Below are 15,034 nucleotides of genomic sequence, written 5' to 3' on the forward strand. Positions count from 1 at the left end.
ATACCATTAGATACAAAGAATTTTGAAAGTTGGTGAAAATCCAAACTAATAGAACTGCCTGCATTATCTATATCTCTTATGACATTATTATTTACACAAAGGGACTAACAAGATCCTTTTTTAGGTGGCAGTTATACGTGGAAATGTGTAAAATCAAGGATTTTGTCAGCCATTACAATTTATGTGTGTGATGTACAGCAGTATAAATTAAAGCGTGCCTTACCGTGTGTTAAAATTGCCAAGGCTGCAATTGTGAGGAGTTTTCTGTAATTCATCTGCAAAAGAAAATACAGAACAATTAAAAATACCAATTCTAGAAGCTTTTTTCAAAACATAAATTACCTGTATTTTTTTTTTTTAAATACATAAAATACAGCTGCAGGTACAGTACCTATTAGGACTACAAATTTACATCTCTTTGGAATTCTGAATCCGAAAACATAAATCCAGGTTTCACCAACTCTACAAGGGTAATCCTGACAAAGTCTTGACAATTCGAGTTACTCAAGAGTATTTTTGTATGAGAAACAAATAGGTGAGTGTAAATGCACTTACTGACTTATTTTGGAGACTTGCGATACATTTTTACCCATTAAGAATCTCTTTACCCTACACTCGTACCAACGTTTCCTTTGTTAGTATTTACTTTCCCAAATGTGTAAGTTTGTGGGTAGTCACTAACTTCCAGAGTTTTCCAGCCATTCGATGCCCATTTCATTCTCACTGGGAAAGGTTTATTCAGGTGGAAAACACCATGTGAATAAATCCTTTTACAAGTGCAAAAATTACTTATGCAAAGTACAAAAAAAACCAAAGCTGATCAGTCTAATCTGCCGCATTTAAGAACACTCGTAATCTACCACGTGTGGCTAAAATACGCAACTGTGAGAGCTAAATGTAGGTTGTGAAGCAACAGGATATCCAGGATCTCCACAACGCTAAATCTGTTACCACAGAAATGTCCAATCATTTTCTGTTGGCTGTTTATGGCAGTGCTGGAGCCATTGCTTTATAAGATCCCTCTCCGGTCCTTCACACCGTCAGGCACACTGTGGAAAACAAAAGTTTATATTTTTGTGGTGTTGGGAAATGTGGGCTTTAGTGATTTGGATCATTCTTTTTCGGGCAGATGTAGTCTGTGCTCTTGATATTTGTACTCAGATGTTCCCCAAGGAGCAGCATTGTCGCCACTCTGTTTTTTTAGTATATATATATAGGTGCTTCCTGATGGCTTTGCTCAGCTCCTGGTAAACTCTGTTTTAAAATGGTTTGCTAAAACAGCTAATTTTAGAAAATGCTTCAGCTACAAAGGATGACAGAAGAATATTGGGAGCACACTAAGTGGAAATTGATAAATGGATATGAGTCAGCAATTAAAAAGTAAATTCTGGTAAAACAGAAACCATGATGATCAGTGTATTTTCTATATAACATAAGGACTTTGCGGCGGAATAGTTATGAGTGTGTTTAGTACCCCCACTTTAAAGTGAATAAATCTGGGTGTTGTGATGGTCTGTGAACTGTCAATGAGAGATCAGGTATCTGCTGCTGAGAGCTCAGGTTTCTTCCACCTACCTTTCCTTAAGAAGATTTTAGATAAGAGTGGATTTAGGTACAGACAATTATAGCAGTGGTCCCACGTATATGGACTTTGCGAATAGAGACTATTTAGTTGGTTATAACTTTTTATTGACAACCTCAGAGACTCAGAAACATGGCTACACATGCTATATGTGAAATTCACTGCAATAATCAAGTTACACGGCCCAGAATGGTTTGCATTGGCTATCGATGACCGAGCGTGTACACTTTAAGTTACTTTCCTCCCACACAAAGTTTTTTGGACATGAGGACGCACTTACACTTAGAATTTTTCAGAGAAAACAACTTCCGAGAATTTTACGATCCACAAACCAATTTCTGTTTTATGTTTCGAGATTTAAACGAGTAAGATAGGACGATGGTTGTGCCTTTAGGGTTGGCACGGCTCTGGAACAGGCTCCTTCAGTCCTTGAAGGGAAGCGGAAATATTGTCCTGCTCAAAAGCAAGCGTAAAACCAGTGGCATGATGAAACTTCGCCCCCACCCCCTGCAAAGTACATGGAAGGGCCCCCTCTCCGAACTCACTCAGGAGTTCTCAGGTGAGGGTACTATGCTGAGGTGGGGCCTGAAGCTACTCCCCACCACCACAGGAGCTGGGGAAGCCTTACTTACACCATTGCATAATACATAGTGGCATATTTACAAGCCCCTTGCGCTGCCTTAGCATACATTTTTTATGCTACGGAGGCGTTAAGGAGGTCCCCACCGTGCCCCATAATTACAAAGTGGCGCGATGCATTATACCTATCCTATGCCAGGTATAATGTATGCAAGAGGGGCGTTCCCATGCAGGGAGGCCCAAAATAATGGTGCAGTGAAATTTATAAGATTTCATTATGCCATTATCTTCCGACATTTTTAACACCTGCGCATAGCAGGCATTAAAGTGACGCTCCCATAATAACTTATGGGCCTCCCTGTGCTTTGCTGGACCAGCGCCACAATTTATGGCGCTAATCCAGCAAAGCGCCACAATAGCATTATAAATTATGACGATATTGTGCCAACGTGCACCATGGTGCGCTGGATAGTACACCGCTACCATGGAGAGGTTAGGAGGCCACAGGGCAACGCAAGGAAAGTGGCGCATCAGAGCTTATGTGCCACTTACTGGTAAATACACCCCTTAGTTGTTTCCGCATCCATGCTCCACCCTCCTTTATATTAAACAGGTGTTGGTTTTGTACGTTCTGGGTACGCTGTCCTAGTGTTGCCACCGCGTAGGCGTGCTTTACAAATACCAGTTGTTTTGTGCTTGTAATTTGAGCAATTAAGGCAAACTCACTCGCACATAAAGCTCTGTGAATCTCTGGCTCCTCTGCAGTCAGTTTTGTACGTTATCGCTTGCCCTCCTGCCCACCTGCCCGCCTGCCCACCTGCCCGCTCATGCTAACGCCTGCCACACCAGGCTTCTCGGCTGACACCACTGCAGTATGTATTCCGTATAAATAACCAGTAAATGAAGGCCAGAAGTGCTGCATGCTGTGCTGCCTCACAGTGGCTGAGACAGATTGTAGTGCTCCATCCTATGTATTACTGTGGCACTTGACAAAAAGGCCATTCTCCAGGCTCTGCAGAAAATCCACCTCAGTAATGTTCATTAGGGCGCGTTTTCTCCACAAATCCTTGTGAAGTGCTACAGGTGTAGACAGAGAGGTCTGCAAAGGTTAACAGACCACTGCAGGTTGATTAAAAAAGTGACTGAAGCATACTGAGTCGTTTAAAAATAAAAGGCTGCAGAGGTGAGGGTACTGCACAATGATGAAGGGACGCGAGGCGCATGCAGTCTTCCAGTGTACAGCTGTCTGTTCCTCGTGGACAGCTTTCCCTCTGTAAATGGCTACCACCTTCCCTCAGCAATCAGTGACCTTCCTATGTTGCAACAGCAAGAGAAGTCCCTTACCACTGAAACATACACTGCGGCTCACAAGTAGCAAAGGCACTGACAAATCACAATGACACCTTAATACAGTGCGACGTGGGTTATTCAAATCACAAAGCATGTCACAGGCTTTCAGATTGCAAAAAACCTTAGCAGACCTGACTCTGTTTCTTGACGCAGGGTAGATTTGACATCACAACTCTTCTTAAATACCTTAAGGAGTATAGTTCAACACTTTACAATTTAGACTGCAGATTAGAGGACCATTTTACACCCAAGTGCAGACCACAGCGGCATCCGATGGTATAACAAAGGTGCACACTTTGCATCGGGGTCAGGGGACGCAGGCTTAGGCAGCTGCTCTAACACCAGCCTCTTTATGGTCATAGAACTCCTTGTAATATGTAGATAAGGTATGACTCGGGGGCGTTGCCTCAAGTTTTGCAGTTTTATGGGTATGTTCTCTTTAAGGTGCATGAATAAATGTAGACTAAACAGATTACAAAAATACATTTGCAATCTTAAAGGCTTTCAAAGTTTGAAATTAGATTCGTGATGCTTCTTTAAATAACAAAAACGAACCCAGGTTGTTTGCGAAACCTACCAGCAAAACAATTTTGAAATACCGAACAGTAGCTGCACAGGATTTATAGAAATGCTTTCAGTTAAGTGAAGAAGTACAATACAATTAAAACCAACAGCGTTGCTGGATCGTATCACCAATTAACCTGGCATTTCCCCAACGCCTAAAGAAACCTCCAATCTCTGCATTATAGCTTATGAACTAGTAACTAAGCGCAGCCTTTCCATTAAAAAGGCCCGGAACCCACACAAACATATACAATCCCTGCATTGAAACTCACACACAAATAAACTCCCTGCAATAAAAGAAGCAAACATCTCAATCCCTTGCATCGAAATATACTCTCTCATCCGTGAGGACTGAAGTGTTGGGTTGAATACACACTGCACATCTTGCTTTCTTAGGTGTGGTTGTGTCTGCGTCGTCACTCAGCGATGTTCCTCCCGGATCAGTAAGAACATGGCAGACTTCGAACTGGGCTCTACCACTCATGCACCCTTGGGACCAGAGAAGGTCTACTTAATACTTAAGAGCTAGAAAGAGAGAATACATAATGTGTAACTCTGTGACCTATGTTGCCATCAAGGAGTTCTGGTGACATGTGCAAACCATAAGGCCGAAGATTGAGTGGTTTAGAAATGTCACAATATGACAATATGGGAAAATATAGGGCAATATTATACATTTTACTCAATATCTATTTTTCATATTACATGATTAATTGATTTTAGTACTCTTTATAGCAATTTAAAGTATTTGAGCATCACCCGTTTTCGTTGTTTTCCTAACACTGCAGTTATGATTGTCAATGGCATAAGAAATGTGTGATTTTGTTGGGGCTAAGTGTAACTTTTTTTGACAGGGCTCTGCTTTTACAATGTTTATTTTCACATAACGGGGAGGCTTCATTGATAGATGCTTGCATCGAGGCTTGCAAACATCAGCTAGTCATGTGGGCTGAGTAATGGTCCAAGAGCAGCACTGTCATTGTGAAAGCATTATTTTTACCTGCATTAAAATAAAGGCTAAATGTAGGTTAACTTTTCGTTTCGATAGGCATGCCAAATATCCAGCAAACTGTATCACCACTGTGAATTACAGGAAACAATTCACATTTAGACCTCTCTTCAGTGAAATACGAGCATTGAAACCTATATATTTATCAAGATAGATAGATACCTAATGTATCCGAACTAAGTGTGAAGGTATCCAAAAAAGATTGTTCTTTTGAAACTGTGCTTTTTATTCACTTTTTTTAATGAAGTAATAATGAATAATTTTACAAAGTGTTCGTATACAAAATCCTCATTGAAATTCATCCATAATTTCGCACATACCTTACATAACAGTGGCATCTCCCTCTAAAGAGATGGCTTCCTATTTGGATCACTTCTCTCTCTACACCACTGGCTGCCTGCTTTGATCACTGACCCTACATTGCCCGTCTCCACCTACCCCACTGGCTGCCTGCTTTGATCACTGACCCTACATTGCCCGTCTCCACCTACCCCACTGGCTGCCTGCTTTGATCACTGACCCTACATTGCCCGTCTCCACCTACCCCACTGGCTGCCTGCTTTGATCACTGACCCTACATTGCCCGTCTCCACCTACCCCACTGGCTGCCTCCTTTGATCACTGACCCTACATTGCCCGTCTCCACCTACCCCACTGGCTGCCTCCTTTGATCACTGACCCTACATTGCCCGTCTCCACCTACACCACTGGCTGCCTCCTTTGATCACTGACCCTACATTGCCCGTCTCCACCTACCCCACTGGCTGCCTGCTTTGATCACTGACCCTACATTGCCCGTCTCCACCTACACCACTGGCTGCCTCCTTTGATCACTGACCCTACATTGCCCGTCTCCACCTACCCCACTGGCTGCCTGCTTTGATCACTGACCCTACATTGCCCGTCTCCACCTACCCCACTGGCTGCCTGCTTTGATCACTGACCCTACATTGCCCGTCTCCACCTACACCACTGGCTGCCTGCTTTGATCACTGACCCTACATTGCCCGTCTCCACCTACCCCACTGGCTGCCTGCTTTGATCACTGACCCTACATTGCCCGTCTCCACCTACCCCACTGGCTGCCTGCTTTGATCACTGACCCTACATTGCCCGTCTCCACCTACCCCACTGGCTGCCTGCTTTGATCACTGACCCTACATTGCCCGTCTCCACCTACACCACTGGCTGCCTCCTTTGATCACTGACCCTACTTTGCCCCTCTCCACCTACCCCACTGGCTGCCTGCTTTGATCACTGACCCTACATTGCCCGTCTCCACCTACCCCACTGGCTGCCTGCTTTGATCGATGACCCTACATTGCCCGTCTCCACCTACACCACTGGCTGCCTGCTTTAATCATAGATGGCACATTGCGTAACGCCCCTCACAGGGCTAAGTGCGTTCTTAGATCACTGTCCTGCGTCGCCCATCTCCCCTGGCGGCGCTCGGTGTCTGCCTTTATCACCGACCCTGCCTTCCTCGCCCCCTCTCTTTCTACAGCGACCACTCCCGGCTTTCATCGCAGACCCTGCATTGCTCATAACTTTCTACAGCGGAGGCTGTCCGCTTGCACCCCAAAACCTGCACCCAGTATACTACAATACAAGACAGGCACCGCACCACAGCTAAGCCCAGTCAAGAGCATAAACCTTTCTCATCTCAGCCATCCAGCGGCACCGCCTCCCCCACGGCCGGCCAGGGGATCCCATCACCCGGAGCGCCCGGAAACCTCAGCGCAAACGCTGCAAACTGTGTGGATTAGATAATCTTAATACAGATACAAGTGGATAAAAACATTTAACATCCGCTCTGAAGTGCACTTCATGCCAAAACACGTCGCTCTACAAAAACTTTAAACGAAATAAATAGTAAACTAAAAGTATGAAACGCAACACACAGCAGAAAAAATAAATACATAAAAAACACCCATACCCCTCTTGGTATGAATAGACTCAAGCTGCCTGTTGCTTTTCGCTTCTTATGACCATCTCAATTTATATTTACCGCATTTTTTTATATTCCCAGGTCCTAGTTTAATTCTCTTCTAGCCTAAAAATAGTTTGAGAAATACTTAGTTTCCTTGCTGTGAAGTAAAAATCTACGCAGGACACGATGCAGCCAGAGGCCTGGCTCCGGAGAAGATACACACCTTGGGCTCCATGGCTGTGGCGAGGTTCCTTCCGCTTTGCGCCCAGAAACCGAAGGCTGCTCGGTCCAGTGGACTGTGGCAACTCTAACTCTCCATGGCTCCCGGGCCCTCCCTAGGACTGGACGGCTCAGACTGGGGCTGGAATTCACCAGGGGGGTTTATATATGCCAGGAACGTTTGTTGTCGAAAAAAGAGTCAAGATAAATGCTGCGTGCGACATCCGTCGGGGTCTCCACACAATTGTGTACGGCTTCTAACGGGGAAGTCGGGCCTGTTAATTGCCAAACGGGGACAATGAAGGGAAGTGGCATTAAAATAGCGGTGAGAGAGCGGCCTTTGAACTGGCTTTCTGGGGAAGGCTCATCGCCACTCAGATGGGCCAAGAGAAATGACTGCGAACGCAGACAAGAAAAAGAAAATCACGTAGTGCAGCTATTGCTCAAAGATTTGAAACAGCGTGACTGGAAAACCTGCATACAACGTTCACTCCCTTGCTGAGGTGTCATGGAGTTAGACAATTACGCTTTTTTGAAGTATGGCCTGCAGTGCTTTATTGGTGATGCCCACGACCGGCACTATAAAATGTCAGCATTCTGAATACCAAGGGTAGGTACTCCTGAGTCCCATTCAAGCCTTTTTAATTTGCTTCCAGACACTTCCAGTGTCTCTCTCTTTCAGCTTTCTACTTGGTGACAGATTTTCTGTCTTTCTCTTTATTTCCGTTTTGTGTGTTTTTTCTCTCTCTTGTTCGGGAAATGTCTGATGAGGAGAAATAAGTGCGGTCCCCAAAAATAAGTGGCCGTGCCTCCCACCGGCATCTACCGGCTCAAAGTAAGCACTGATTACCTGAATTCAAACATTTAATTTGCTGTTCCCCATTTAAATAAGTAGATCATTGCTTCAGTATGTACAACTTAACATTACATTTGAATGCCACGAAATTGCCAGAATGCTGCCGCTGGGCCCCTCCTCAAGGAAACGCGCAGTTAGACCAGTGGTTAAGTGACTGATTACTGCGCGCACTGGCTCGCCCGGCAGTGCTAACGATGAAAGATCTGGTTCCTGTGGGTCACTGGTTCGAGGCCGGCCGCCCATGTTAATTACTGAAAGCCACACACTGGTGGCTTTTCAATGCGTTTTTTGAAAGTGTGTGTTGACCTCCACCCAGGCTTGTGACCCTGAAGCCACCAACCTAAACTGCACTTCAGCAGCAACGGGCACATTGCATTGCCGGTCTTGCTTTGGTTGGAGGCTGAAGACGGACCTGAATGTCCCTTTTGTTGCTGCGGTCTCTCCGCGTCAATGATAAGCAAATCGGGCAACTTGGTAACTCCATGGCACATGGGTGTGCAATGCTTCTCTTGCAAGATATCCCGGAACAAGGCACGTCAAAGGTGTAACCTAGGCCCCTTCAGCCGCTGCAGCACTAAGGAGGGCACACTTCGAGGAGCTTCCTATCAGCCCAGGGCCTATGAATATCTGTGTATAATAGGACTTTCAGGCGGTCCTTACCTTATCCGGCAGTTGGACTCATCATTTTGCGTTAAGCCACAGAGGCATGTTTATCTGAATGCACTCGAAACCTTCACCTACTGCCCACTGCCCACAGATCAATGTACACGTACATCACACACATGTAAATACTGAAAAGTGTTAGAGGACATACATTCCCGGTGGCACATACAGCGTCTCTGACTAAAGCTGATGAGCAACAAAAATATCATTAAAACGTCTTTTTTCCCTGTTGCTTACATTAATACTTCTTATTTGCTGCCAGTTGCTTGTTTCAGTAGTTCTATTGTTTTATTTCCGTAGTTCTAATTCTAATCATTATCCAACATATAAACCCTCATGAAAAAACAATAGCATGGGTCAACATGTAAAACCCTGGGATGTGCATTAGCAGCCAATCGCAACCCGGCGAAAAAAAGACATTGTTGGAAATTAGCCTTTTCTGCATGATCACCTTAGATTTGTTGAACTTTTTACTGAACTTGTTTAGTTGGCCATTAGGACTCTGCACACTTTACCCCTGCTAACTAGTGCTAGTAGTAGTAAACGTTATTGCATAGTTACTTAAAACAATTGCATATCACAAGAGAAGCACATAAAATACATATCATGCAGTGTAACATCCTGCAATGCAATGCAACACCCTTTAAAAATAAGTTATAATTTTTAACAATCTAAACAAGTTTGGACCAGCATCAATTCTTTATAACTGGCGCCTGCACCAAGGCTCACAGAGGGCTTGTACGCCTAAAGTTTGGTGCGCGGGGATTTGCGTCGCTTGCCATCGCATAATGCAGCAAGAGCAACATGAAATGTATGAGGATAACATGACATACAAAGTTCTCATGGCAGTGACTGCAACGGCCAAGGCCCCAGTGCATGTGTGGGAGCAGCGGTGTAAGTAGTGGCAAGGGTTAGCGACGCTAGCCATTGCAAAATGCGGCAAGAGTAACATGAAGTGTATGGGGGAAAAGTGACTAGTGCAGAGCTCTCATGGCAGTAACTTCAGCGGCCAAGGCTGATGTGGGAAGTGCAAGTATGGGAGCAGCAGTGTGAGTGACATGCGCGTATGGAGTTTCTGCTGGAGGAAGGTGAGGATCTCAAGAGGCCAGGTCAGGACACACTACTGTCCACCTTTGGAAGTTTCTTGGAGACCTGCATGAGATATTTTACATATCAACCGATCCATTGGGGGTCATCCGGGGCAAAGCAGGCCATCACAGCTTGCCTCCGGGAGTGATTTCTCCTTTGATTAAAGAGGTTTTTTTTAACAAAGATTGTCTCTCCACAGTCAGACCTACGCAGCTACACAACGGTGTCCCTGAGACTTCAGATAAGGAGGCCAGCCAGTGGTGCCTTTGATGTGGGGGAGTCTTCAAAGACATGCCTTGAAGGGTACAGATGTCCTGCCTTCCCAGCCCCGGCTCCAGACTGTCTATAGGGTGGGTGCAGCCCTTTGTGTGGGGACTGGACACAGCATATAAGTAGGACTGTGTCCAGCTCCTCCATCCCATTTTGCCCAGGATGACCCACCAACTCAATGATAGCCCATCAAGTCACCCCTAAACTCCCATTGTGTGTCTAGAGGGAATACACAAAGCACAACTTCCAATTAAACTCAGTCATGTGACCAGACCCAGGCTCAAATGGGTGAGGAAAGAAAATGCCAGCTTTTTAAACGTGTTGTTTTCAGAATTGCAATTTGAAAGCCGACTTCACCATACATTTGGAATTTAAATTCTGATTCCAGAGACACAGAACTTGAAGGGGTTGTAGCTTCCCATTTGGAAATTATGCTTATAAAATGTAATAATGTATCTCCAATTTTAACCTGTAGAAGAGATAATCCTTGCAGTAGTGAAAAATTAATTTAAGAGTTTTTCACTTCCAGGACATGTAAAACTAAAATGTACATGTCCTACTTTTTAAATACATTGCACCCTGCCCTCTGGGCTGTCCAGGGCCTACATTAGGAGTGACTGATATGTACTAAAAAGGAGTGTTTGGGCCAGGCAGAAGGCTTGTTTTGCCAGGTCTAAAGTCTAAATAGGAGGTTAAAGCTGCACACACCAGCTCTGTAATGGCATGCCTGAAACTTGTTTAAAGAGCTTCTTAAGTGGGTGGCACAATCAGTGCTGCAGTCCCACTAGTAGCCCTGGGCACATGTACAATCACCTTAGTGGGGACTTCTATGTAAATTAAATATTCCAGTTGTGGATAGCCAATATTACCATGTTTTAGACTGCGAACATAAGTACTTTAGCACTGGTTAGCAGTGATAAAAGTGTGCAGAATAGGGGGGCGTGGCCAAGGGGTCAAGATTGCTGCAGCACTTTTGTAGTGCTCCGGACCCCTCCGTCATCCACCTTTGAATACACCCCCCATCCGCTCATACCAGTGGCACCTTTTAACGAGGGGGGGTCTGGTACCCCACTAGAGGCGTAGGGCGCAACCGGGGACATCTGCCCAGCGCTCTGGCCCGTGCGCGGAGATTGACTGCCTGGCGGCTGCCTGCAGTCAAAATGGCGGGCGGCAGAGAAGGATTGGATGAGAGAGAATGACGGAGCTCTCCTCCCCCAGGACCCTTCAGAGACTCTTGCGGCCATAGACTTGTGGTCCCATCGAGTGGGGGCCACAGAAGCAAGGACCCGATGAGCCGCGGCTGTTGGGGCAGATCGGAGCCTTTGGACGACAAGAAGGGGGCGGAGTGCGGCACGCACGCTCCGAGCGGTAATAGAGGAGGGAAGAGGCGAGATGAAGGAGACCCGGCTGGAGACGGATGAAGAAGCCCGCTGCTGACAGGGCTTGCCTGTCCCTCTCTCCCCCCCCTGCGGGACTGCGGCAGTGGACGGGAGCGATCTGGCTGTGCTCTAATGGGTGGAGGCGGTTGCCTTCAAGCCGCTTGGAGCTGCTGTGACGGACGCCGTAACTTGGCTGAGGGCAGGACTGAGGCGCCTCGGCCTCGGAGGTGGAGGAGGAGTGAGGCCCAGATATCCGGTGAGCGGAGGTGGTGGGGCGGTATAGGAAAGTACCATCTTGCCTGGCATGTTACCCCCATATTTCACTGTATATATGTTGTTTTAGTTGTATGTGTCACTGGGACCCTGCCAGCCAGGGCCCCAGTGCTCATAAGTGTGCCCTGTATGTGTTACCTGTGTTATGACTAACTGTCTCACTGAGGCTCTGCTAATCAGAACCTCAGTGGTTATGCTCTCTCATTTCTTTCCAAATTGTCACTAACAGGCTAGTGACCATTTTTACCAATTTACATTGGCATACTGGAACACCCTTATAATTCCCTAGTATATGGTACTGAGGTACCCAGGGTATTGGGGTTCCAGGAGATTCCTATGGGCTGCAGCATTTCTTTTGCCACCCATAGGGAGCTCTGACAATTCTTACACAGGCCTGCCACTGCAGCCTGAGTGAAATAACGTCCACGTTATTTCACAGCCATTTTACACTGCACTTAAGTAACTTATAAGTCACCTATATGTCTAACCTTTACCTGGTAAAGGTTGGGTGCTAAGTTACTTAGTGTGTGGGCACCCTGGCACTAGCCAAGGTGCTCCCACATTGTTCAGGGCCAATTCCCCGGACTTTGTGAGTGCGGGGACACCATTACACGTGTGCACTATACATAGGTCACTACCTATGTATAGCTTCACAATGGTAACTCCGAATATGGCCATGTAACATGTCTAAGATCATGGAATTGCCCCACCAATGCCATCCTGGTATTGGGGAGACAATCCCATGATTTCCCGGGTCTCTAGCATAGACCCGGATACTGCCAAACTGCCTTTCCCGGGGTTTCACTGCAGCTGCTGCTGCTGCCAACCACTCAGACAGGTTTCTGCCCTCCTGGGGTCCAGCCAGGCTTGGCCCAGGAAGGCAGAGCAAAGGACTTCCTCAGAGAGAGGGTGTTACACCCTCTCCCTTTGGAATAAGGTGTCAGGGCTGGGGAGGAGTAGCCTCCCCCAGCCTCTGGAAATGCTTTGATGGGCACAGATGGTGCCCATCTCTGCATAAGCCAGTCTACACCAGTTCAGGGATCCCTCAGCCCTGCTCTGGCGCGAAACTGGACAAAGGAAAGGGGAGTGACCGCTCCCCTGACCTGCACCTCCCCTGGGAGGTGCCCAGAGCTCCTCCAGTGTGCTCCAGACCTCTGCCATCTTGGAAACAGAGGTGCTGCTGGCACACTGGACTGCTCTGAATTGCCAGGGCCAGCAGGTGACGTCAGAGACTCCTTCTGATAGGCTCCTTCAGGTGTTGCTAGCCTATCCTCTCTCCTAGGTAGCCAAACCTCCTTTTCTGGCTATTTAGGGTCTCTGCTTTGGGGAATTCCTTAGATAACGAATGCAAGAGCTCATCCGAGTTCCTCTGCATCTCTCTCTTCACCTTCTGCCAAGGAATCGACTGCTGACCGCGCTGGAAGCCTGCAAAACTGCAACAAAGTAGCAAAGACGACTACTGCGACACTATAACGCTGATCCTGACGCCTTCTCGACTGTTTTCCTGGTGGTGCATGCTGTGGGGGTAGTCTGCCTCCTCTCTGCACTAGAAGCTCCAAAGAAATCTCCCGTGGGTCGACAAAATCTTCCCCCTGCAACCGCAGGCACCAAAGAACTGCATCACCGGTCCTCTGGGTCTCCTCTCAGCACGACGAGCGAGGTCCCTTGAACTCAGCAACTCTGTCCAAGTGACTCCCACAGTCCAGTGACTCTTCAGTCCAAGTTTGGTGGAGGTAAGTCCTTGCTTCCCCACGCCAGACTGCATTGCTGGGAACCGCGTGTTTTGCAGCTACTCTGGCTCCTGTGCACTCACCGAGGATTTCCTTCATACACAGCCAAGCCTGGGTCCCCGGCACTCTAACCTGCATTGCACGACCTCCTGAGTTGTCTTCCGGCGGCGTGGGACTCTCTTGGGCAACTTCGGGTGAGCACCGATTCACTCCACTTTGTAGTGCCTGTTCCAGCACTTCTGCGGGTGCTGCTTGCTTCTGAGTGGGCTCCTTCTCTTGCTGGATGCCCCCTCTGTCCCCTCACGCAATTGGTGACATCCTGGTCCCTCCTGGACCACAGCAGCATCCAAAAACCCTAACCGCAACCCTTGCAGCTAGCAAGGCTTGTTTGTGGTCTTTCTGCAGGAAAATACTTCTGCACGACTCTTCACGACATGGGACATCCATCCTCCAAAGGGGAAGTTTCTAGCCCTTGTCGTTCATGCAGAATCCTCAGCTTCTACCATCTGGTGGCAGCTTCTTTGCATCCACAGCTGGCATTTCCTGGGCATCTGCCCACTCCCGACTTGATCGTGACTTTTTGACTTGGTTCCCTTGTTCCACAGGTACTCTCGCCTGGAAATCCATCATTGTTGCATTGCTGGTGTTGGTCTTTCCTGCAGAATTCCCCTATCACAACTTCTGTGCTCTTTGGGGAACTTAGGTGCACTTTGCACCCACTTTTCAGGATCTTGGGGTGGACTATTTTTCTAACCCTTACTGTTTTTTTACAGTCCCAGCGACCCTCTACAAGGTCACATAGGTTTGGGGTCCATTCGTGGTTCGCATTCCACTTCTAGAGTATATGGTTTGTGTTGCCCCTATCCCTATGTGCCCCCATTGCATTCTATTGTGACTATACATTGTTTGCACTGTTTTCTATTGCTATTACTGCATATTTTGGTATTGTGCACATATATCTTGTGTATATTTGCTATCCTCATCCTGAGGGTACTCACTGAGATACTTTTGGCATATTGTCATAAAAATAAAGTACCTTTATTTTTAGTATATCTGTGTATTGTGTTTTCTTATGATATTGTGCATATGACACTAGTGGTACTGTAGGAGCTTCCCTCGTCTCCTAGTTCAGCCTAAGCTGCTCTGCTAAGCTACCTTTTCTATCAGCCTAAGCTGCTAGACACCCCTCTACACTAATAAGGGATACCTGGGCCTGGTGCAAGGTGTAAGTACCCCTTGGTACTCACTACAAGCCAGTCCAACCTCTTACAGGCGGTATGGACTTGGAGGGACCACGTGGATATCCAAGGAGAGGATCCCCCCCCACTTCCACCCCCTCTCTTCGTGTCCTCCTGTGAGGGACTGTGCCCCCCCCCAAAATGGTAGTGCAGACAGCGGCACTTCGGTGGCGCCAGGGGCACGAGGTGCTGGGGGCCTCCTTTCTTCTTTTTCCCAAGTGTGTCACTCGCTCCTCCCCCCCGGAGTGTGGAGGTCGTGGAGGGGAGCAGCTGGGCGTCAGAGAGGCTCCTGGAGGACTTCTG

At 47.1% G+C, this 15,034-nt stretch overlaps 1 protein-coding gene across 1 annotated transcript in view; it reads right to left on the minus strand.

The window, feature by feature from the left end:
* The window catches only part of VWF (von Willebrand factor), a 1,017,342-nt gene extending 1,009,959 nt beyond the window's left edge, over positions 1-7,383 (minus strand). The window contains exons 1-2 of the mRNA XM_069228440.1: positions 7,238-7,383; positions 224-275 (exon numbers count right to left, since the gene is read on the minus strand). Of these exons, the coding sequence (XP_069084541.1) occupies positions 224-275; positions 7,238-7,249 (64 nt within the window). The 5' untranslated portion in view covers positions 7,250-7,383. The remainder of the gene's footprint in view (positions 1-223; positions 276-7,237) is intronic.
* Between the last annotated feature and the right edge of the window lie 7,651 nt (positions 7,384-15,034).

Source organism: Pleurodeles waltl, chromosome 4_1, assembly GCF_031143425.1.
Source record: "Pleurodeles waltl isolate 20211129_DDA chromosome 4_1, aPleWal1.hap1.20221129, whole genome shotgun sequence".
NCBI classification, from domain to species: Eukaryota; Metazoa; Chordata; class Amphibia; order Caudata; family Salamandridae; genus Pleurodeles; species Pleurodeles waltl.